We start from the raw sequence: 25,541 nt of genomic DNA, 5'->3' as shown, positions 1-25,541 counted from the left end.
CCAGCATGTCCTTCTGCCCTGATAGAGGAATCCCTCCTTTGTTGCTGCTCCTGAGATTTCTCTCTCTTAGGTTTTTGTATATTGAGCTTTTTCCCCTCATATCCTAATAGAAGCTTATGATGTTTTCTGATGCTATTAAGTCATTATAAAATGCTTTATAAAGCACTATGGATATTTAAATGTACCTATATATTATTATTATTATTATTATACTGAACTGTAAGCAAATGTAAAAAAAAAAAACCCAGCATGCAGCAGGTCAGTGCTGAGGATGCTTTAGAGAAAAAAAAGCCTTCCAGCAAAGTTGATCTAATGTGCTGTCAAGTTTAGTTTTAACACTACCTGATTCATGGTCCTAAAAATAAATATTTTTAATCTCCCTGATCTAGCAGCATGAAAATATTTGATCTACCGTGTGTTTTAGTGATTAAAAAACATCTGTGCAGCCTTTTAAAATTCCTGGAGTTTAAACAACCACACACTAACAGGAGTGTTTTGTGTCAAGCCTTTCCGAGGGGAGGATTTGAGGGAATGATCCATTTCTCTCAACCTTATCAGCTGCATCCCACCCCCCTTATAACAATGCCACTGTGTGCAGCCCCCACGGCCTTGACGCCCACCCCCCCCTCACCCACATGTGAGATGCTGTTGTGTTGTCTTGTTCCCCCACAGCTGGAGCATCTCCCTCTCCACCCCCTCCACCCCTCTGCTTTTCCTCCATTCAACACAAACAACGCCTCCGTTATTTCAGCCACACTATGCAGATTGTTTTAGAGGACAAGCAAGAAAGAGAAACAGATAGAGGCTGCAGGGGACAATGAAACAGCTGGCTATGTTAAAGCAGTTCATTTCGGTATTCTATATTTCTTATCTCCTATCTCACTGCCTGTGTGTGTGTGTGTGTGTGTGTGTGTGTGGCCAACTTGTACCCATCTTGCTGTGTGCACATAAACCCTGTAAAAGGAGACTCGTTTTCTTTTTAGGACAAAAAAAATCAGGTATTATAGGATAAACGTTGGTTAGGTCGAGGTTTAGGTTAAGGTTTGGCATGTAAGTTTGGAATGACTCTCTGGAAAATAGGTTAAGAAATGTGCATCTAAGCTGCAAAATGTTTGCATGAATTTTGAAGTTATAATTTTTAAAACATATGTATAATGACATGGCAAACAACAGACAAAGTTTGTGGATGGAGTTTGTAGCCTCCACCTCATTATTTTGCTGTAAAGTGCAATGTTAACGGATTGTATTATTGCTTAAAACTTGATGTCATGGCCACTTACCTTGGTATGTTTCTTCCAATTGTCACCCATTATTTAAAGCTGCATTTATTGATTGTCTTTTGGCCATTTGGGGGCAGATGAACAATCTGAAAAGAAGAACATTAAGCTGTTACATTGTTGATAACGTGTTAGCACACATGTTTACAATTTTTTGTTCTGGTTTCCTAGCCTGGTTTCCACCAATTCCTAAGAAAATGTTTTGGCTCTTTAGCTGCTAGTTTAATGCTTCACTATGCTCGCCAGTTAAGCTAGATTAGTTGTTATATTTTGTCAACAGTTAGGTGGTGAGTTTGTAGTGCGGTGGGTTTATTAGAGCCTCTTTTGATGAAAACAGCTGCCTAATGCTGTTGAAGGTAGATTTGAGTGGAGTTTTAACAAATACATTTAACAAATGTTGTATGCATTATAGTTACCTGCAGTTTTAAATACATTCCCTAGTTTTAACCGTCAATGGCCTAACAATACGATATTAAAAATATAGTTAGAGCCAGGGCCAGATTAACACTTTGCTGTACCCTAGGCAACAATATTCAAGGGCCCCATCATCACGACCCCAGAATCACCATAATCTGGCAAAATACAGAATAAATTACAGTAATATACAGTTAATATATTCGATACATCAATAACTAACTGTCATCAAGTGCATTTTCATGTACAGATGTGCAAACACTCATAGAACTACAAATGCACCACAATGTCCTCTTGTCAAGGCCACTCACTCACATATGGTGTACAGAGATAATAATAATAATAATAATAATAATAATACATTTCTTTGGAAGGTGCCTTTCTTGGCACTCAAGGACACTGTACAAAAAGACAGAAAAAGATAGGAAAGGAAGTGTCCTCAATTTCCACAAAAAAAATAAGTAAGCAACCATTTTCAAAGCATCCAATATTTATTTAACAACACCTATTCCCAGCAGCACAAATGCATTGAATTGATAGAGCCATCACAGAGGAAGACAAGACACAAAAATCAAGAATCTAGAATCAAGTAGCATTTTGGTCCTCAGCTCATTTTAAACAGAAATCACCCTGTCACCTCAAAATTCATTTTTGAGCAACGGCTCCGATGGACTGTTTAACATACAAGCGAGAGATAACCAGACATTTTGCTTGTGCCCACATTGCCCTGGGCCCTTTAGAGGTCTGGGCAATTGCCCACTTGCCCATGTGGTTAATCAGGCCTTGATTAGAGCCTAATAACACAATGTTAAAAATTCCATGTGAGCATCATCTCAACATTTTAGGCTACTTTTGTCCGCCAATGTCTCTCAGTAATATGTTTACTTAAATTTCTCCCATTGTATATAAATGTAGCATTTCTGGCTAAACTACAAAAAAATCCATGCGGTACTCACACAACCTGTTTACAGACAACTGGGACTTTATACACTTTAACCGTGCACTTCTCCCATCATTTCAGAGCCACTGCCCCTAGTTGTAGTTCATCCTCCAGCCAGTAGGTAGAGACGTTCATCTTTGAGGCTGTAAGTGGAAAAAGCTGAGGGGGAAAAAATCAAAATGGCGATGCCAGGACCAGGTAGGTGGACGCGTTGCTATGGTTATAAACTAAGGCGCTGCATCAAAGTCAATGAAACGTCATTTAACGCTAACGCTTTGTTATTAACAACAACTTTAAATAGAACAGATATCAATACTAGTATTTTGGTTCATTGTGTTCATTCAATGATGTGAAGAAAACGAATTAACTTTGCGTTTCTGTTTCCCTCCCTCGCTCTAGGAAGATCAGCCAATGTAGTATCCTTTTAATTTAATCTCTAAAGCAAAGAACATACGCCTCCCTCTGTCACTGACTGATGATGATGAATGACACCTTAACTCCGCACCCAGCTGTCATCTGTTACTTTCCAGCTGCTGCTGAAACTGACATCAGTCTACTTTGCCTTTTATTTCCTGTTCACTCTCAGCCTGATCATCAGAAAGAGTGAGTGCTGAATATGTCACACAGTCCCAGATTTAGCTGTTTTGATGTACCCGAAGAGAGCAGTGAATGTGTGTGTCGCTGTCAGGCTTGGTGCTGTCTTATCCTGCTGATGATCTGGCCTGTGATGTCTGTCTGCTGCTCCTCCTGGCTGCTCTGGAGTTCCTCCATTTCTTCTGTGGTGAGTGATCAGACAGAATCACAGCATACAGCCCTGAGCCATGCCAGTTTTTGCATACAATTCATATATACTTTATTGCAATATCATACATCATTGCTTACCATCAATTTCCTAAAGCATATAATATATTTTAAGGTCGACGACTGTGTTTTGACCTTCATAACAGCCACTTTTTACATTGTTTGTCAATTATTAAACTGTAAAGTCAGATAAACACACAAGATACACCATTTAAATGCATATACATTTTCCACCTTTCCATGGGGGAAAATGTAAACATGTAAACAAACAACATAATTTTGCAACAAAAAAAAAAGAAAAAGCAAAAGCACTTGAAAACAAAATCATTCTTACTGTGCATAATTCTTGTACATGCCTTTCTTGTTTTACTGCTGCTTTTGCTTGGCAAATAGCAATTCTGAAAACCTGTGATATGTTTTGGAAAATTGTTGGTATTCGGAAATTACAAATCACATGACTTAAGATCTTCCATGACAATCCCAAGTGCACTGAGTACAATAATTATTATTAAAGGGGCATGCCACTTACTTAGTTGTGCACCTCCATAATGTTAGGGGAGTCACATTCGACAGAAGGGGAAAAATTGACCCTGTGACCCTGTCTGCAGGTGTGAAGGGGAACCTAACGGAGAGTGAGAAATATATTCTGGGCAATCTCGTTTTGACTGGGACGGCTATCCTGCTGACGATCTACTTCCTGGTATGGCAGACGTACGTGATGCGGGCAGACGTAATCATCAGCAGTATCTTACTCGTTGTCTACGGCTTAGATGGAGTAATGGCTCTCAGCACTTTAGCCCGACTGGCCAGGTCAGTCCCACTCTCATACGTTTTCATCACAGGAAGTTTACTAAACCTCATCTGCCATGATAGATGGCTTCACTGGATTATGTGACATGTGAGATCACAAGCAGTCTTTTTTTTTAAAGTTGTCATTATAAATGATAGACGGGCCGGTAAATTACAAAATCCGGTGTCATACATCGATAACATACTTCATTATCACATGAGGAGAGTGGCCTACATTTTAAAGCCTCCATTTATTTTGATTGACAAGATATGTCGGCGTAATTAGCATCTCATATGTGCATTGTGAAATACCTGACTGCACTGAGCTTTTCTTTTGTTCATGCTTTTGTCCATGAATGAAAAACGCCCTTGGTTCTCTTTAGGACTTGTTTGAATTATTGATATGGGTGGCATTCATTCAGGTGATACTGTATACCTTCTACAATGTCGTCACATCCTCCACATTTTCCTCCCAAGATAGATCTAAGACAATAATACAATCCCTTAATCTGAAAAGAAGGATATTTTTTCAGGTGGATAATGGCTGGAATACATTCATAAATCAATGTGGATGAATACTGATTGATTTTAGATCACTAACACTGTCTTAAACACTTTTTTTGTCACATATACTTTAGGTTTAATCAGGCACAGTTGAATGTACAGTAATAACAGTTTTTTATTTGCTCTTGTTTGTGTCTTTCAGTGTTTATTCATGAAGAAGCCTCCTCAACATCTTCATGTTACAGCTGAACTCACAGAACTGGTGCAATCAGAAATCAAAGTGACTTTGTCTTTTTTAATATTTGCAGGATGAAGATTGTTTGTTTAAACTTTTTTTATTTTTATAACCGACTAACTATAACTGTAGAATACTTTAAAGGTGGGGATGATATATTTTTTTAAATGTTTCTTTTAATGGTTGTGCTATGAGATACCTCAGGGATTTCATTTTGGTGCTTTCAGGACTGTTTGATATAGAGACATACTAACAGAGATTGCTTTCATGTAACATTTCCCTATATGTATATATATTGCATTTTTAAAGATGAATATCTATATTTGTGTTACTATTGATCATGTATATTAAAAATACCACATTTTAAAAGTTTCATATTTGTTCAGTTTTTGTCCAGTAGAGGGCAGAATTGATTTAGTTAAGAATTGAATAGTGGCAACACTGATTTTATTACTGAAAAAAGAACATGTCTTCCATTTCTGGGCTTTAATAAGTCAGTAACTCAGGTCTGATAGAGTGTGGTCACACTTTACTATGCATGCAAATAACCTTCAAATAGTCCTATTGATCGATTGCTGTGTGATTAGTAGTGTGTTTATGAGTACCCAGCACTGACTCAAATGTCACCTGAATAACAATTTGTAGGTTGAGATTTAATATTTTAGTTTGGCTCCCTTGACTTTTAATTGTGCACATTTTATGTCAGATCAACTCTGATCCTTTGCACTTTATTCATCCAGTGGATGGTCTGTTTTTTAGTGTTGTAACTTTTAGTAATTTCTGACCCCACATTCTTCAAACAGGTGATTTCTCACCCTTGACAGCTTAAGTTAATGATCAAACCCAATGGCAAGGTTTCCAAAGGAACCAGTTTCAAAACAAATCACATTTCAGAATGCCTACGCTTGAGCAACAGCCGAACACATGGACAAACAGTTGTGCAAGTCACTGACTGTAGGTCAAGCTGGTCTGTGTGCAAGAATTTATATTTCCCTCTGTTTAATCACCTCTCATTGCTGGTTTCATGCAGAGTGTGTTCATTGTTTTGGCATTTTTCTTCAAACACAATCATTCAGGTCATTGTTCACAAACAGGATTATACCTGGAGTAGGGCAACTGCATTGTCTTAATGGTTTTCTTTGCAGGGACAGCTCACTACTGCTGGACAAAGAGTGGTCATTCTTACCAGCCAGTGTCACTGAAACCTGGGCAGTGTTCCACACTGTTGCTCCTCTTTCATTCGGCCTGTTGAATCCAACTAGTTTAGACCGGCCACTGCTTTGCTGCACAAAGTGAAACCTGTGGAAATGAAATATGATACCACAACATAAGAGCTTTCATATAAAATGTATTGCATTTGTATATCATAAACAACCTTTCTGAAATCTGTTTGTTTTTTTAATTGTATAAATGTTGGTAATGCCACTCAGGGAATTTCATATAAGGTGTTCTTGGGGCAGTTGTGCTTTACAGCAGTGGTTCCCAAAGGTAGGGTCAGGATTCCCCAAAGGGTCCGGAGATAAATCAGAGTTTCACAAGATGATTAAAAAATGGAAAACACAAAATGTACTACAAGATGATTTAAAAAGGGAAAACAACCTCCCCACCCAAAAAAGTAATTTATGTCATTTAAGATAATTTCCTCACTATCCTGTTATTTTGGTGTGTGCTTTCTTCTTTGTTTAATACTGCTATTATTATTATTATTATTAATTTTATTATTATAACAAAACATAATTTATCCAAAGAGAACATAGCTTGTCATATGACGCCACAAATAAATATAGATCTGTTGCTGTTTTTAAATGAAGCTGCACAGTGTGGGGTGCTGTTGCTTTATGTAGAGCAGGCTAATAAAACAGATGAGTAAGTTGCATCACCAGCATGTATCCAAACCAAAGCACTCACTGCCATTTGAGTGTGAAAAGCTTAGAGCGAGCGGCCCACCCTGCAGGAACGTGCCCGTGGAGCTCCTCCCCTCTCAGCTTGAGTTACCTGCAGAGTCACCTATCACTCACCTGCTCCCGCCTCACCTCCTCAGAGACTGTGTTTCAGGGAACCGACAACAAACATCTGCGCTCTGTGTAGGACGGCAACTGTGTAGTTTATAGTCTTGGATTACAGCTTTTCTACTTAAAAACAATTGGTTAAAATTATTGACACTTTCCTGCGGACTTTCCTGTCCCGAGCTGCGATGGCAGGCTGATGCTCCAGGCGCTGTATCGCCCACGCTTGTCACCCCGAGCATCCCGTCCGGAAAACACCACTGTGAGTTCACGCTACGAGGGGTAGAAAATACTTCTAATTTTCTTCTACTTTTTTTATTCACAAAAACATGCTTTCCACATGACAAATCTCACCACAAATTACACCCAGTAACTGCTCTGGAGTTTACAGTCGTATCGTGAGCTTCCTCAGCAGGTGGAGTTCCCTAATTGCTGTTCGACTTTATAATTATGGCTTTGTGAGCTCTTTGACATTTTAATAGCCACCTTCTTTTGGTGTTTGCGTTTTTTTTTCTTTAATATTTAAAATTAAAATATTTGTCATACTCAAATTAAACCTAAGAACTCATTTGAAAATGTAACACCTTGAAGTGTGTGTGTGAAAATGTGCTTGTTTAACATGTGGCTACATCAGTTGAAACATGGCTTTAAAAAGTGTTTTTGTTCGTCCTCATCTATAATCTAGCTCACCATTAGGAATTCTGGATAGGGGGGCACTATTTTCCAAATTGGGCCCTTGATCCACACCCACCCCAGCACCAGAGACCTTTGCATGAGCCCCATAGGGTCACCTGTACTCTCTGAACCTCCCTGATGGTGGGCTTGTTTTATAATAAAGCCTATCTGAGTAACAATAATATGCTTTATGCCAAAACTATGCTGACTTCTACTAAGTCACCACATACCTTCTACATCCTGCAGCCACACCTGTATGACCTATTAGATATCTGGGCCTAACCTCATGAGAGCTTAGGAGTTTTTAGCTTGTGGTGTCCCTGAACCTCTCACATATAATGTGTTAAATAACCCAACAGGGTATGAAGTAATTATATGCAGTTTGAGCTTTTTGCTGATTAGATGCAGGATTTTATTAATGCGTTCATGTTGGTTTAAAAGTTGAGCTTGGTTGCACTTATTTGTTTATAAAATCTATTTATTATGAATGATTTATAGTGTTTTTAGAAAATGTCTGCTAGGCTACTCGTCAGCACATTATTAATGTTTTGTGGTAAAGGCTGCAGGTTTGAAGTAATACTAATACACTGAAATTATCCAGTGATTCATGATTCATTCATGGAGTAATTCAAGTGCTGTATTACTTTGGTATTGGTTCTTCTTGTGGAAAGAGAGCAGAAAAGTACACGTTGCCAGCATACATTTAAATCTGATGTCACCCTCAGCCTTAATTACAGCATTTAGCTCTGTGTTGAGAGGAATGTGCTTTCATTTGGGTTCGCTACGTTTAGGAATAACCCCATGGCTACACATTAACCACCAAATGAGAAACACTAATTGCTTATTGATTATTTCCTAGTCTTGTTGTTAGTAGTTTTTAGTCCTGGCACATAGTAGCCTATCTGTCCTGCATGTGTTGGGAGGGTTATTTGAATGTTATGTAGGGATCATATCTGTGAAATCTGACCTGATTTAGTCTTGTGCCGGTTCTTTGTGACCTGATTCATAGACCTGTATACCAAGAATAAACCAGTAACATCATCACATATATCATTGCAATGCACTGTGATTCAGCCAGATGGCTGTGTGGCCTCCTATGAAATATGGCAAATGTTTTGGCTTACAAAATGATTACTCAAGAGTGTGGAGCAAAGTCCAGATTGCTCATATCAGCAGGTTTATACTTTTTCAGACACATTACATTAGCTACCACTGTCAAAGGTGTTGAAACTGATGTGACCTGTCTGTGTTTTGTGCAATGTGTTAGAGTTGTTTGTTATTAGGGCAGCTAAATGTGTAGTTGTGTTGATGAATTATTATGTGCGGCATTAAATATGTTTCAGACTTAAAGGGATAGTTTGGATGTTTTAAAGTGGGGTTGTATGAGGAACTTATACACAATCAGTGTATTATGTATACAAAGGGGGGAACTAAAGCCGTTATCTTTGGTTTCATCAAAGCCAACAGACTCCAATAAGAGAAACAGTCATTTAACTTGAAGAACACAGAAGTTGCAGGTCTACGGTTCTCTCAATCATTTAGTTTGTTTATTTTACTGCATGACTTTGGTGTTAGTTTGTAATCACCAAAGTCATGCGATAACACAAACATACTGAGAGAGGTGTCCGTGAGGTGAAAATATTCAAAATACAGCATACACTTCAACTGATATTGATTTTTTTAAAGCTGGCCTCTGGTCATACACTGACCAGTGCTAACCATGAAGGATGCTGGTTGCAGTACATTAGCAATTATGGAACTCTATTTATCAGAAATTCATGTTAGAGTGATATGGCACCTAGTGTGTTTTTTTTTTACTGTTGGATGACAAAAAGAGGAATTTGAAATCACATTAGATTTAACATGTTAAAGAAAATCCCAACATATTTCACATGATTGATACCACAAGCTTAAAATATGAGACTGTGTAAATGAGGGCTGAAGTGAAGTAATCATTGTTACTGTCGTTGCTCTTCACTTATTTGTTGTCACAGAGAGTGGTATGGACATGACAGCACTTGTCTAACCTCATTCCAATTAAATATGTTAATGGAACTATATTACCAGTAATTTAGAGAAAGGGCTGAATGGAATATGAAACATACCTGTCTTTATGAGTAAGATAAGCGTCCTGCACACTCAGTTCTATTTTTGTTTAATTATTGGTTTAATACCATGTAATTGCCTCTGAATAAAGGCTTCTCAGTATTGAACAATAAGCACCTTAAGCTGAGTGGAGGAGAGGTGTGCAGAGGGCCTCTTGCCATGAGGTTGACAACACATGACACCCAGCCTGTCCTGCTCCTGTTCACCTCCCTCCTGAAACCTGGCTGTGAGCCAGGGCAGGGAACAATAGCGCAGAGGGATGATGACCAGAGAGATAAGGACAGAAAGAGGAAGTCTATCTTTTGTGCAGGCTTACTAAAGTAAATAGGATTAGTTTTCTTTGCTCATTTGCATTTCTCAGTGAGATTTATATCGTAGCTCATCCTTTAAACCGGTTGCACAGAGCTACATGTGTGAACAAATCATAATTTGTGTGCAGTAACTTTGGTTCATATCTGTGAGAGCTGTTGTTGTGATTTGACCTCACTTTGTTTCAGCAGATAGGAGCAGATTAGCTGTTGAGGGCGATTATGTTTATGATCTGCTGCGAGATAAGCTTGAGTGACCGCACCTGTAACCTGTCATACACAGTTTTAACCGTGTGTAGTTTACTGCTGGTTATTATGCAAAAATTGTTTATTACTTCAGAAAGGTCATCCCATGAGGAAATGGTTGTCTAATTAAACTTATGTAAGTGTCTGGTAGTGCTGGGTAATGTGGCCAAAATCTCTTTCTCCTGATCAGGTCATTTCATATCTTGATAATAGATATCATGTAATAGCATGTTTACTGGTAATTCAATACATATCTAGTCTATATCAAATAACCACATGGTAAAGCCTAGTTTTGTATATTACATACAAGGCCTGAGCAATAATATTATATATATATGATAATTTATCTTCTTTCAGTGTATCATAATGAAATCATGTAATACACAATTACATATTCTACAAGCACATAGTGACTTAAATTTCATAGAAAATCTGATGTGAAATATTCTAAGGGAATGTCATGAGAAGATTGCGGTCTTGCTTTAACATCACACTTTACATCACTACTAAGTTGTATACATGTAAACACAGTCAGTGTTTAGCTGGAACTTAAGTTTTCCAGTACCTATTATATGTCAAGTATTTAATTCACACAGGAGTCTACAAAATAGGTTTTATTGTGTGGTCATATCATTTAGGCTATTAATGATATACAGTACTGTGTAAAAGTCTTAGGCAGGTGTGAAAAATGCCGAGAAGAACTAATGCTGGTTTGAAGGCAAAGGGTGGTCACACCAAATATTAATTTGATTTTGATTTTTCTTCTGTTCATTCACTTTGCATTTTGTTAATTGATAAAAATAAACTATTAACATTTCTATTTTTCAAAACATTCTTATTTTACAACATTTTTCACACCTGCCTCAAATTTTTGCACAGTACTGTATTGTGTATTAGTATATATTCATACTCCACTTCAGCTTCACTCCCATGTGCAAGGATCAGACATGAAGTGCCAATATGACGGAAATATTGACATAGAGACATTTAGTCGCTGTTTTTTTCAACATCCCTATAAAAATGATATAGAAAATGTATGACAATTTTATATAATTTTAACAATACATATCCTATATATCCTATGTAATTTTGCATGGTTAGTAAACAATATGGAAATATTCCTAGCTAATGCATTTTGAGTGTGAGGAACGGACATGAGGTCAGTTGTTGTTGCAGAACACTTGCAATGCTTTCTGGTGACACAGGAGCCAAACGTCTTGCCACCAATTAATAATACAAACTGAACTGGTTGTTTAAAGCGGTACGTGGCTCCTTGGAGTCACTTGAGGTTAAAGGTGATTATAATCTCCAGTGTTAAGCACAATTGACTTTAGCCAATAACACTTATCAGCGGTTTATTTAATGCAGTAAAAATGATCTTAAAAGAAAGGAAGCAGAGCCCACATTGTTGTGTAACCGCTCTTTAGGGTCCGCAGTTAAACTAGCTGCAGTGTGTTTACCTGCTGTGGATCTAATATACATTACATAACCTAGTCAGCCCATGCCTCGACAGAAAAGAAAGTCTCCAGGCCTAGAGAGAAAGGTGTAGGAGAGTTTTGTTCTCTCCTTTCCTGCTCCCATTAACCCGATTCAGACGTAGCACTCCATGCTAATTATCAAATAGTTATCTTGGCTGAATGTATAACCCAACTAAATTAATTAATTGCAGCTATACAGATGTAGGCATCAACAAAGTGGATCTAATTACACAGTGCATATCAGCCTGCTGTCTGCCATTGTCCCAGATCAGTCCCCAGACTGCCAGCAGTACAGGCCCAACACCTGGCTCGCCACAGTGGAAGAACAGGCTGTTTAGCAGACTACGCCTCAACTTTGCATACCATATCTACAACCTTAATGAACTACCTGCAGCTTTATAAGCAGAGTTCCTACAGCTGCTGGAAACACTTGAAACTTGAAACTTGAAACTTGAAACTACTTTTATTTAGTTTTGAAGGTTTTAAAAGTGCTTGGATTTGGCACAAGGTGCATAAAGCTTATTGAAAAGGAGGTTTTAAGGATGCCTACTACTTACAAACAGGTGTAACATTTGGGAATAGTAATCTTCCTTTTCCTTTTATTTGCCACCACTCATACAATCATAATTTTAAAATAACATCTAATTTAATGTAACAAGGAAGTGAATTAATGGATACGCTGCATATGCTGCATGTAGTGTATATAAAGATGTAATTTACCACAACTGTAAGGTGCTGGAAAATCTTGAAAAGTGCTTGAATTTCACTTTGCTAAAGGTATAGGAGCCCTGAATAAGCTTTAACACAATGGACTGGATATGAGAGCTTACCCAAGTGAAATGAGAGAAAAAAAATGAAAAGGTAGCTGATACAACAGGCTTTTAAAATGGCCTTTAAAAGGATAAATAATGCATGTTTGTCTTGGTGGAAAAATGTTTGCCCTCCTTCACCAGCAGCAGCAGCAGCCACCTCCCTCTCTCACTCTTTCATTAACTGCCACTCTCTTTCTTTCTCTGATTCTCATCCTCTCCGTTTCTTCCCCTCAGGTGGATGCCTTAAATCATGAGCGTCGCGGGACCTCAGTCGAGGCAAGCCAAGTGAGTGTCGCACACATTCCTGCTTCCCCTCACATGTTTACCTTTCGCTGCGTTTGGCTGTCACGCAGGCGCGAGAGAATCACTAACCCAGTATGTAGAAGGTGGTGTGGGTCAGGGACCTCGGGCACAGAGCGGCTCTGTTGAGAGTTGTTTGCTTTGCCTGGGTTCCTGGCTCTAGCCTCCCTCCAAGCCCCACACACCTCCTCTTTCCCTCCCCTCTCTCTCCCTTTTCCACTCTCTCTCTCTCACCCTGGCTGGTCCATATGCTCAGAATCTCAGGCTAATCTCATCCAGTGCTGGCCAGTCCGCTCGCTGTATATCACTCCTATTGTGTGGGGCTTGTGTTTATGAGAAGTAACAGTGTGGGAGCTTCAGAGGGTTTGTGACACTGACATCCAGAGGTGCAGGAGAGAAGATGAAGAGCATGCAGCGTAACCCAGTCTCCTCTTCTTGTCATTGCAGTGGAGTGGCCAGATCGGACAGCAAGATCAGCGCCAAGGCCCTCTATGGTGAGTGACTGCATGGAAGTGTGAAGTCTCTGTCCTTGTTAGAAGTATTTTATTGTTGGCCTGTTTTCAAGACTTTGCCTTTACATGCCCTTCACCTGTAATTACACCTGGCCTTATTTCAGTAGCATGAGTCACGACAAACAGTTTACAGTTTGCAGCCGATAATTTAGTAGCTTGTACACTTTTAATTGTCAAGGAATAATTTTATGAACGCTATTTACAAAGTATGTTCTTCCTTATCCCTAATTATTCTTTTACTGCAAAGGCAGATGATATTCTATATTTTTCATCTTGTCAAAATATCCTGTGAAAACAAAATCAACTATAATGGAGCACTCCAAGGCCAATGGTGCCCCTTTACATGCTCCTCGGAAGAGTTGGGAAGTTGTTCTTCCGCCTCTGTTGTTCTCTTGAGCTTAATGTTGTAATGTGGAAACGACATACAAGGTAGATGAGTTGTGTTGTATTCTCTGAGCGTTTAAACATCACATTGTTAGCTGTTTCCGCATTTCCATGACAACAAAGAACAATGGAAATGAATCAAGTGAGCCATGAAATGTGCACCAAGATTTCTGCCGACTTTCCAATTGTTTTGTTTTTTACTTTAAGGCCATTCATGTGAATTTTACCTGTCCAAAGCAAAATTTTCCGATTACTCCAACACTACATGACTGCAGCACAAATGCCTCATCATTACTGTATCCACCCTGTAATTCGTATCTGCTCCAACATTTAATGGACTCTTCCTTGGTCTATGCTACATCCTCTCACCAAGTTTCATTAAAATCTGGGCAGTATTTTTTCCGTAACCCTGCTGACAAACAAACACACAAACCAAGCAAAAAAACATAACCTTGTTGGCAAAGGTTACAAATGATTTATCCTACTAATATTGCCTGTGTAGGCAGAGCCTGATTGTTGTCCTCCATTGTTGTTGATAGATTATTAAAAACATAAATGAGCCGCACTAGATGACATGTTACCTAATTAAGAACAATGAAAATTATGGGGTTTATTTTGAGTCAATCCCACATAACTCTAGTGCAAATGTGTATTAACCTGCTGCTGAAAATAGTCCCCAAAAATACAATATGAATTCCTGTTTGAGTAACATTTGTTAAAAGTGGCCAGCTGATTTCATTTTTTTAAACTGAAGTATATGCGTGACTCATTTCTAAACTTTTACATCTTCAATAGGAACAAATCACAAATGGAATTTAGTACATAACGTCTGCTTTGTCATTTGAAACATTTCCAAACTGTCAGTAGTCAAGCTGTTTGAATCAGCACTGTAATTACTTCAAATCACAACAGTATTCAATTTGTTATGCAAATGACTTAGTCAGGAATTGCAGCTCTCCTACTCTGCAGCGTGTTGCTGCAGCCCTGCGGCCTTGCTGGACTATCACAGTCCTCTCCTACGAACGCACAGTGATAAGAGGGGGCCAAGGTCCTGCTGAGGGGCCCTGTTGTGTTTGGGCTGCTGACACCTCTGTCAGACACTGAGGGACACGGGAGGGAGGCAGGGCTCCTGAAGGGAACATAAGTCTGCAGCTCTGTGCCGGGCCTACACAGCATGCAGGGACTTTTGACAGATGCATCAGGATTTTGGTTGTCTGCACTTTGTAGTCATGTTGTGTGCAGTTTTGTATTCATGCTGTCTTTTATAGATACTTTTAATTGTGGTATGTTTGTGGTATTGTAGGGTTCAGTTTATATCTGCATCGTCAGGCTGCTCTGATTGATCTGTCAGTTATGGCATGATACATTTTATTTTAGCTGGTGCATACTTGTGCTAGGGCGTGTGTGAGTATGTGTGTCTGAAATATGCCATGTTACAGTAGGAGGGAGTTCAGGGTGTGCCTGTTTTTAATGTGTGGTTGGAACAGGGTGGAGATGCCCATGTTTTGCAGGTGAATAAAAGACGCATTGAAAAGTGGAAGGAAGAGGTGGACTCACATCTGGCCCTCTCTGAGCTGCCTCAGACATTAGCTCACTGACTCCTGCTAGCACCTCCTTCCACGCTGCCAACATAAAAAGGAACATTGTAAGGTTTTTCATAGCTACAGATAAAAACTTAAACTGAGGTATGACAGGATAACCTGCTCTCGTGCATGGCTGCACTGTTCCAAATATAGAAATGACAGATGATGGTATTGCAGGGTTGCAAGATGTTCCCAAAGCATCTGACTCTGTACCTTGATGTCTGTGAAATATTTTTGTGCCATAAGTCATCCAAATAGCCACAGGATGCACCCACTTGTGATCTCTGTGAAATATCCCACTGTATGTGTGACGGGGCTGTGCTGTTTTTCATTGGCTCGCCTCATCTCGTGTGGCAGATGGTCACCACTACCTTCTCGCTGCAGGATGACAGCAGCATGCTTGTCCTCCCAAAGCAGAGAGGACAATATTGTGCACCATCCATAACAGTGGGAGATATTTGGATAGATAAAGGTCTGCTGCTGAATAAACATGTAGAGAAAAAAAACAGCTAAAGTCCCATCTCAATCTCCTGTATGCAAAACTCCCGGTGATCCACACAGTGCAGGGCAGCACATGATAGATGCAAATGATGCACAGGTCCTCCCACCTGATCTGTTATCAGCAGCTTTGGGGGAGAGCAGACAGGTGCCACATCAGATTCATCATCCCTGGACTTCAGACCATCTGGCAGCTTTCCTGAGTTTATCGGTTTGTGGTTGAGGAACATATCTCTGGCAGGTAAAAAGCATTTAGACTTGGAGAATTAACAGGTGGAAATTCACTTTTTTCCCCAATTTTTTTTTTTTAATGACTATGTATGTATGAAATTTAGTTGTATGTCTGTGTAGGATCCACTACCTCTAGTGTAATTTAAAGCAGAGTTATCATTTGCTGTATTTAACAGAATAATTTTACATGTTTGGCCTCTGAATGTGGTCGTTCATTTGTTTTATATTAGTTTGAGAGGACAACTCTGTGGTGACACAGGCTGTGAGGTGTGTCGATGTGATACTTTCTGGTGACATAGTATAGCCAAATCTTTGTGTACAAAGCAGCAACACTCAACAATGCTTATTGTTTGAGTTGTCTGGGTGGCTCATTCAGCCTTTTTATGTTGCAATACAGGCATGATTTTATATGTTTTATTAAAACAACTGTGTGATAATGTAAGAAATGGCAACTGTCCATAATTATGGACATCTGTACATGTGCATTTGCTGTAATTACATTACTTATGATCAAAATCTAACAAGTTGAAAGTTTTGCTAACACAGCCATATATAAAGCAGCAACACAAGGCATAACAAGTCAGTTAATATTACTTACTTGTCCAAGATATGCTCCGGCGGCCTCTTGCTCGGTCACCCTCTCCTTTTCTCTTCTTAGCTAACTCCGTCAATGTCCTCTTCTGTCTTTTTACCTCATGATATTCATAGAGGCTGATGAACCAAGTTGCTCTGCTCCAGTTCAAGTACGACACAGCAACACTTTACGACAGCATTCACCCACAGCCTGGGCCTGAAAACCTTCTTCTCCGAGCAGTACAAAGCAATGTAAAGCTTTCCATCCATCAGACGGAAAACCAGAAAACATTTTCCCAATAAAATATGATCCAGTAGTGACATGGTTGGTGGTGTAGAGCCTTATGCACTTTTTGCATAAGGCTGAAATTTTACCCAGGAACCAAAGTTACATAATGCAACAACATTCTTTTGAGGTGCCGAGTGGGAACAGCAGAGCAACCATTCTGCCTCTGTGTAGCATCAAAGTTACTTTGAAGCTGATATTTTAAGGTAAAATAGTTGAATAGTATCGCTTTAATTAAAAAAAAAAAAAAAGTCTTATGACATTGTATCAGATTTACTGTCTTCGCCGTGTTAAATGTCAGATCTTTACTTGTTTAAAAGCTGTTAATTGGGAGGTCAGATTGTCTGATTGATCTGGGTCATGTATTGGTTTGATAATCTGCCAAGCAGCCATGTTTATCCCTGGTCACTGACTCTTGAGAGCCCCGAGGATCTGCCCATCTGCCTACTAAGTGGCTCTTATTGCAAGCTGTTGCAGCGCTGTGAATTGATTGGCATAAATGTCAGACCATTAATAAGACATGGGGCGAGCTCGACTTTCAGTACGACACCTGACGCTTGTGTTTCACCTGTGGGGAGCCAAGCAGGAACAAATCAGCAAAGAGGAAATGGCAGGAACATGTTTGCGTCATCTGGACAGTGACAGCGGTCGTATGGATTAAAGAGGTGCTGACAACACGAAAGAGTCGGAGCTCTATGGAGAATGTTTACGTCACATTGAATCATCTGTAGACATATTCAAATATTGGAATGTACTTTAGAGGCTTGACACACATTTTAAGTGTTATACAAACAACAGAGCTTTTGTTACCATAAAGCACATAAAACAAAATATGGGTGAACGGCTATATGAAGAAAAACCTGTGTGGCATCAAAATGTTGACTTTGTTGGGTGGGGGACAGAAAGAGATCTGATATGAGATCTGGCAGTGAAGTTGATAGGAACATGCTCTCATTTAACCGTAATTGTTACCTGCAGACTATTCAGCTGGTAAATAGGTCAATGAGCACACTGGCACACTCATTTAACATTGGCCTGTTTATAGACAATACTTTGTCCCAGCCAATAGTACACGCAGTGCTGTGAACAATGGAGTGAGATCGAGTGTCATTCAAACTTTTAACAGGTCTCCACATTATAACTTAATTGATCCAAATCAGTTTTTTTTCTTATATATTATACTGTTTTAAAAAAAGTTCAGTTTATTAGATTTTTTTTATTGTATTCTAAACTTCAAACACTCCTAGAGAATCATCCCCTCAGCTTCAGCTCATCGTTCTGCTGTCCTGCTGCAACTTCACTGTTTTATTTCACTCTCACTGCTCTCAAAGTGATGTTAAAGGCTACAGCTGTTCAATGAAAAAGCACTCATAATCCCAATGTGCACTTCCTGCTCAACACCAAACAGCAGACAGACACAGTTAGAGACTATAGTGGGTAAACATAGAGGAGTATTAAGCAGTTAAAAAGACAGATATTTCCCTCAGGAGTTGTCAGGCTAAAAACAGCTAAGAGAGAGTGATTATTGGACTTCCACCAGGTGGACAGAAACATGACTCCAAATGAATGATATTGTTGCTCCGTAACAGTTGGATGTGTAAATAAGCAACTGTTTGCTAAAAGGATTGCCATATCAACTTAGTAGGTGATGATTTATCAAATGTCGGGTAGATTGTGGAGATTTAAATGAGGGAGAAGGAGTAGATGTGAGTTTAGAATATGTGATACAATTTTTGTTTTGAAAGACAAGTAGAAGAGACAATATTTTATTCTCTACTTTTGTCTTACAAAAGAAATGACTTTGTCTTTTCTATTTAAAAGGGTGCATTAAAATGCATGCATTAAAATACATAAAAACACACAACAGAAGCTCCATTACAGTAAAAGGAGAACTAGGTACACGATGGTGAGGACTGAACTAAGTTTAAATAAATAGATATAAACTGCTGTCTGCTGATGGATAAAGCTGGCTTAAAAAACTGTCTGTGCTTACTGATATTTTATGGAAACAGGGCCAAAGTATTTTCTATACACGTTTTTCCCTGAGGGCTGTAGCCGAAAGTAGTGATTTAATTGATGGATGTTGTCATCTTTTGTTTGTGTCCAGACACAAATGATTATGTAGAGCATGTATGTAGTGTATTTGACATTGAGAGGTGTCTATTTGATTTGGATTTGTGGGGTGATTTTATTTTTAATCTCTGTTAAAATCACTCTTAGCATCATGGACTGTGTATGGGTTTCAACATGTCACAATCTATGGTACTTTCACCTTCCATACCACCTAACAGGTTGTTATAAAGCTGAGAGAATTTCAGGCTAAGATCACATCATTTTTACAAACTAGTTTACAGTTATGTGACAGTTTACAATACTGTGCCACACATGAGGAAGTGAGCACGGTGTTGTCCCGAAGTAACGTCACTGATCTTTGACCCTGTGGTAAATCTGTGCCTCTAATTGGTTTCCTGTATGAAGCGCGATTTGATGCCCACAGGGAACAAAATAAAATGTTGGAGGGGTGAAATCAAATGATCAAATTATGATATTTAATAATTAACTTCTCTGACACAAAATTGCAGTACAAGATGCAACATCACAAGTTCAATTAGCATATTTTAATTATATATAAGTATTCCATTTCTTGTACTTGTACTTCTGTAGTTTTTGTAAAATACATTATAATGTGTCCAAATGTATCACCTTACTATACATATACTATTTATGTGAATATCTAGCAGTGTAGTTGACAGGGATGTCTACCACAAAAAAAACCACACACATTACGTGTTCTTATCTCTTCCTTATTGCCCTGCTGATCCTTTCAGCTCGCACGATATGTTTCATTTCATCTGTTGACTGCTGAAGCGTGCAACATGTGGAGTTTAGGTCAGTGTCGCTGCTGGCTGTTTACATAGTTGTATATACAGCGAGATCGCATACAGGACTTGGTGGATTCTCAGTTTTTCACTTTTTATGTCTTTGTTTTGTTTTCAACAGAACAGAGGAAAAAGTACTCCAACTCCAATTATATCATGCATGAGACGTCGCAGTATCATGTAGAGGTAAGATCCGCTCTGTTACTGTTATTTGAAAAAGTAAAGTTTTGTGTTATAATGTTAATCTTAACCACTGGATTTATTATGCAGCGTGTATTATAATATTTTTAGTTGTCATTAAAGTTGAATAAATAATTAATGTTTCATAATTAACAAAAGCTCTTTATGAGAGATCACAGACATTGGAAATTTCCTAAATCCTGCATTGGGCGTCATCATTCTGTATTATTTAAATGTTTCATTCACTTTTTCATTAATTCATTTTTTCATATTATTATTGCTTTGTTGCATTTAATGGATGTGGTACCTGTCCGCCTGTCCTGTGACTGGGGAGATATAGAAAGGCTTCAGACATGATTTTTTTTTAAATAAATATAGCAGATTTTAAAATATGTCTAAAAATGAGCAACTCAGATAAAAAAATCTGTTTCTAGTTCTGGTATTTCTGTGGATTTAAACCCCATTCTGTCTCCAGATTTAATGTATATGTGGACCTTTGTTTTAATCATTCCTCACTCATTCCTCACTTTTTTATCCACAATTCCTGTTACTGTAAACTGCACAAAAAAGTTAAAACACAAAACAACTTAAAAGGAAATAAGATCTTATACTTCATGTCCACGATTGTGCAGATTTATAATTTTAAAAAGGTCACTGACCATGATGGGAAAAAAAGAGATAAAAGCAAAGCACTAACTGTAAATGTTAAGGTGTATTGTTCTTTTGGCAAGAGATAAAAGCTGAGGCAATCTCTTGATTACATCTTTACAGGACTCTTTCATAATAAAGCAATCGGACCTCTGATTGCAGCAGAGGAGCGCTGATGTTGGGAAGTCATAGAGGTGCTTTAGGTTAGGGATAGTGTTGTCCCGACTCTGTACCGATTGGACTTCTGCAAATGCCTCCCCATTATCACCCAGACACAGATATTTACAGATAACAGCCACACTGGCAGCGGTTGCATGCACAAAGAGTTATTGTTGTGGTTATATTGCAGTTTTGACATCAGATCAAAGAAGTCATTCACAAAGCCAAGTAACGTTGTCAGCTGAAAGCTTCATGGGAAAGGTTTGAGTCAAATATTTTTACAGGTAATAGCAGTAAGAAAACATGTCTAAAATACATTTCAGTTAACAGCTTCAGTTCCAGAAAGAGTTTGGGAGAATCCTTATTTGCTTACTTGCTGAGAGTTAGATAAGAAGATTGATTCCACTCTATGATCGATATGAAGCGGGAACCAACAGTTTACCAATCCACCAATACCGGTGGATTTGTACAAAGCATTCTTTATAGAAATTAAAGTTCCTTTGCTGGCATGCTACAATTTTTCTTTTGATATTGGCTGTCAATCAAATTCTCACAAAGAAGGTTTAATTTCATTACTTTTGAAAAATGATGCTGAGGGCCAGGAAAAAGACCCTGTGAAATAAAAAAATTGGAGATCCCTTAAACTTCTTTGCTGTGATACACGTACTTTGGCCAAATGTTTAGCACTTAGAATAAAAAGGTCATCCAGGACTTAATACATCATGATCAAACTAGTTTTTTGAAAGGATGCTTCATAGGCGATAACATTAGACGCCTGCTTGAAATAATGGATTATTATGATAAAGAAAATTTCCCCGGCCTGATATTTGTAGCTGACTTTGAGGAGGCATTTGATACAATAAATTGGAATTTCATATGTCAATGTTTAAAAATGTATAACCTTGGTGAGAGCTTTATTAAATGGATTCATGTATTGTATCAAAATCCTTGTAGTAAAATAATTAATAATGGGCATATTTCTGACACAATTACCCTATCAAAAGGAGTGAAACAAGGTTGCCCCCTTTCAGCTTATCTATTCATTCTTTCAATTGAAATGCTATCCATAAGAATAAGAAATAATACAAGTATTAAAGGATTAGAAATTAATGGTTTTGTATCAAAATCTTCCTTTTATGCAGATGATGCTTCCTTTTATATAAAACCAGATTTACTGGATTCTTTTGCTTTACTTTCTGGATTAAAACCAAATTATGACAAATGTTCTATCCTTAGAATAGGATCTCTGAAAATGCTCAGATGGACCTGTCAGTCTTTTAGGAATACATATACCAGTAGATAAAAAAGCTCCTTGTAAAGATCAATTTTGAGCTAAAACTCCAAAAAATGAATAAAATCCTTCAGGCCTGGAGAGGCATAGATCTCTCTATCTATGGAAAAGTAACAGTAATTAACTAATTGATACTTTCATAATCAACATACTTACTGCAAGTCTTACCTTCACCTGATGCAATGTTTATGAAAACATACGAAAAAGTAATTTTCAATTTTATTTGGAATGGTAAAACTGACAAAATAAAACACACGTATGTGTTCAGTTCACGTGAAAATGGTGGTTTAGGACTGTAGAGTCTTGCAACACTTGATATGACCTTAAAAGGTGCGTGAATTCAACGATTGTATAACAATCAACACTGGTTTTCATCTAAATTATTCATAGCTCAATGTGATACATCAATAGGTAAACTGTATCAATTTCTCCAACCAGGTCAAGACTCAAAGACAAACTTGTATCACATTTTCCCTAATCTCTCCCCTTTTTTCAGAAATTCTTTGTCTCTGTGGTTTTACTTTCAGTTTTCTACACCAAATAATAAATCAGAGATAAATGTAAATGTAAATGACTTATTGGATGATAAAGGAGAATTCCTTTACTTCAACGTATGGAGACTTTTGTCCAAAACTACGGTATCTGCAGTTGATTTCAGCAATCTCTCCAGCTTGGAAAACAACACTATTTGGTCCAAATACAAACCTAGGTGTATGCTGCCCGGCTATTAAAAACTATAAATGGTTGGGACATATAAAAATGAATCTTGACATGTACAATTTCTTTTTATCCTCTAAAAATGCAGCAATTTCCCCATATTATTTTCAAGATTACTGGAAAAATATATTTGATACACCGCTTCCTTGGTTAAATATCTTTAAGAATTTGTACAAATCATCCTATTCATCCCATTTATGGGCTTTTCAAATTAAAATTTTCTACAAGATTCTACCAACAAAAAAAATGTTAAAAATTTGGAGAATGGGCGTTCCCGGTGGCACACCTGGTAGAGCGCATACCACAGAGGCCCAGTCCTCGTAAGCGGGCGGCCCGGGTTCGAATCCGGCTCGGAGCCCTTTCCCGCATGTCTTCCCCTCTGTCTTCCCCTTTCACTCTCAATATCTCTCTCTCTCTCTCTCTCTCTCTCTCTCTCTCAATAAAGCTACAAAAGGCCCAAAAAAATATCTTTAAAAAAAAAAAAAAAAATTGGAGAATAACTGAGGACAATGTGTAGATTTTGCAGAGAAGAAGAGGAAGACATCTTACATCTGTTTTGGTACTGTCCAGATGTGGCTCTATTTTGGAGCAAGGAGACAGTTTGGCTGGCTGAGCAAGGACTTGTCTTAACATCATCACCAATCAGTATAATTTGGGGTTTGCAAGAAGAACAAAATATGTTGCTAAACACCATTGTGCTTCTGGGGAAATTTTTTATTTTCAAAAAAGAAAAATATATTAAATTGGAACCATTCATTATGTCCCTAAAACATAATTATTTATTGACCAAGTTTATGATAAAAAAATAAAAGAAAGCCACAATCAGATGGTTGGCAAAATTATAAAAGATTGGGATAAGGATCAATAATTTTTTCTTTATTTTAATTTTAATGTTTTAGACATACGTTTCTATTGCTACCATATATTTTCCTATTTTTCTGTTCTGGCTGTCATGGAGTTAATAGTTTAAAAATGGAAATGGCTTATACATTATACATTCAAGATATGTATGCCTTTTTATGTTTGTCTTTTATCTTTATGGGGGCGATTTAGGGATGCAGGTTTCTAATGCGGGTCCATCAGGGCCCGCTTTGTGGAGAGGGGTCTGGGTAATAGGGCTGAATATGCAGCAGCCTGGACCCCTCTCCATCGGGGTGGGTGTAGATGGATGTGCATGAGTTGTTGCTGGTCTGGTTCCTCAACTTGCTCTTCCCACATATTTTTTTTTAAATGATTATCCTTAGTATCCTTGTTTACTTGTATGTCTTGTATGTAAATGTGTTTCAAAAAATAAATAAAAAAACAAAATAAAACAAGGGAATATTGCCATAAAAAAAAGGAAGGAAGGAGGAATACAGAGAAAATGTTTTACTTGGTATACATTTCTAATTAAATCAGAACAGTTGGGTCTGTATTTGCATTTATCACAGTCCCATGATATCCAACATCACGGAGCTACTTTTTGTGCAACTTGTCTGCCACTAATCTTTGCATGTAAACTTTTAATTAAAAATCAGTATACTATATTTTTACTATTTTTTATTTTTAGAATAAATACAACTTGTGCATTAGTGAGCTTAAGTGATAGTAAGACAAAGATAGTAGGACAAAGGAAGACTTGCTGCTTCCCCAGTTTTCAGTCTTCATGCTAAGCTAAGCTAAGCTAAATGACTGCTGTTGGTATGTTTTTTTTTTTTTCATTTTACTCTCTGCAACAAAAAAAATATTTTTACAAAAATGTAAAACTATTACTTCGATACAGCCTGATAGCTAGAAATAATGTGTATTTCAAATTACTTTCTTCAATTTTCCAAAGCATTCAGCCATTGTTTTTAATTCAGACCAGGTCAAAGTCCCTTGAAGGCCAAAAATCTCTTATCATTTACCAACTCACTGTTTTCTCCCTCAGCATCTCTCCACGTTCATTATGGACAAGACAGAGTCCATTGTCACAGTCGACGATGCTATCAAGAAACTGGTCCTTCTTGATACAAAAGACAAAATCTGGACCCAGGAGATGCTGCTGCAGGTCACCGACAAGGCGGTCAGGCTTCTGGACTGTGACACACAGGTACAGCAGCAGATTATATTAACATACAGTAAATGTCAAAGATGTGTGTTTGTGATCTGCAGCATCCCAAACTGTACATCACATGAAGAAAACCTACATTAGAGAGACAATGGGGGTTTGGAGTTTGGAAGATAACCAGGCAGCAACTGATAAAAGATGCTATGATGAGGCATTATGGGAAATGTGGGATCCAATGTTTTTGGAGCTAAATGTCAAGATATAATGGCTTTCGGTGCATTGCTTTTGACCATTATTTTTTCAAACTGTCTCTCAGAAGTCTCTCAACTTGTAATTCTAAAATTCTAATCCTCAGTAAGTTTTAATTAAATATGGTACAATTAAATTAAAAAATAAATACCTTTTTGCAGACTTCCGTTCATAGGTTAAACAGCCTTGGAAGGAATTTGCTTGGCTGTTTATTTGCTGAAAGTTTGATGACAGCTACAACCAGCAGATTTCAGCTAAGCTCAACATAAAGACTATAAGCAGGTGAAAACAGCTATCCTGGCTTTGTAAAAAGCTAAAAAAGAAGAAAAAAACACAAAACTCCACATAAAACCATATGTTTTTGTTTTTTTAAAGTTTGCCTTTTAAGACTTACACAAACAATATAAAATTAGAGTGAATTAGTGAGTTTT

The 25,541-nt window shown here is 38.0% G+C and overlaps 2 protein-coding genes across 5 annotated transcripts in view; both read left to right on the top strand.

Moving 5' to 3' along the window:
- The first annotated feature begins 2,810 nt into the window (after positions 1-2,810).
- Positions 2,811-5,332, top strand: LOC131973602 (transmembrane protein 80-like). Its single transcript, XM_059335641.1, has 6 exons — positions 2,811-2,829; positions 3,031-3,047; positions 3,141-3,234; positions 3,320-3,412; positions 4,041-4,242; positions 4,928-5,332. Exons 1-6 carry the CDS (start codon positions 2,811-2,813, stop codon positions 4,938-4,940), a joined length of 438 nt encoding a protein of 145 aa, XP_059191624.1. The 3' UTR covers positions 4,941-5,332.
- A 1,670-nt stretch (positions 5,333-7,002) lies between these two features.
- Positions 7,003-25,541, top strand: part of eps8l2 (EPS8 like 2) — a 28,692-nt gene continuing 10,153 nt past the window's right edge. For 2 of the 4 annotated variants that reach the window (XM_059334522.1, XM_059334520.1), the window contains exons 1-3: positions 13,133-13,385; positions 19,959-20,023; positions 24,742-24,903. In XM_059334522.1, the coding sequence (XP_059190505.1) occupies positions 13,292-13,385; positions 19,959-20,023; positions 24,742-24,903 (321 nt within the window). In that variant the 5' untranslated portion in view covers positions 13,133-13,291. Of the gene's footprint in view, positions 7,229-12,825; positions 12,877-13,131; positions 13,386-19,958; positions 20,024-24,741; positions 24,904-25,541 lie in introns of those variants that run through there. The other 2 variants (XM_059334524.1, XM_059334523.1) reach the window with 2 other exon arrangements.

This window comes from Centropristis striata, chromosome 6 (assembly GCF_030273125.1).
Source record: "Centropristis striata isolate RG_2023a ecotype Rhode Island chromosome 6, C.striata_1.0, whole genome shotgun sequence".
In the NCBI taxonomy this organism is placed as follows: Eukaryota; Metazoa; Chordata; class Actinopteri; order Perciformes; family Serranidae; genus Centropristis; species Centropristis striata.
Note: the sequence above shows the minus strand (reverse complement) of the source record. Positions and strands in the feature narration are given on the sequence as shown.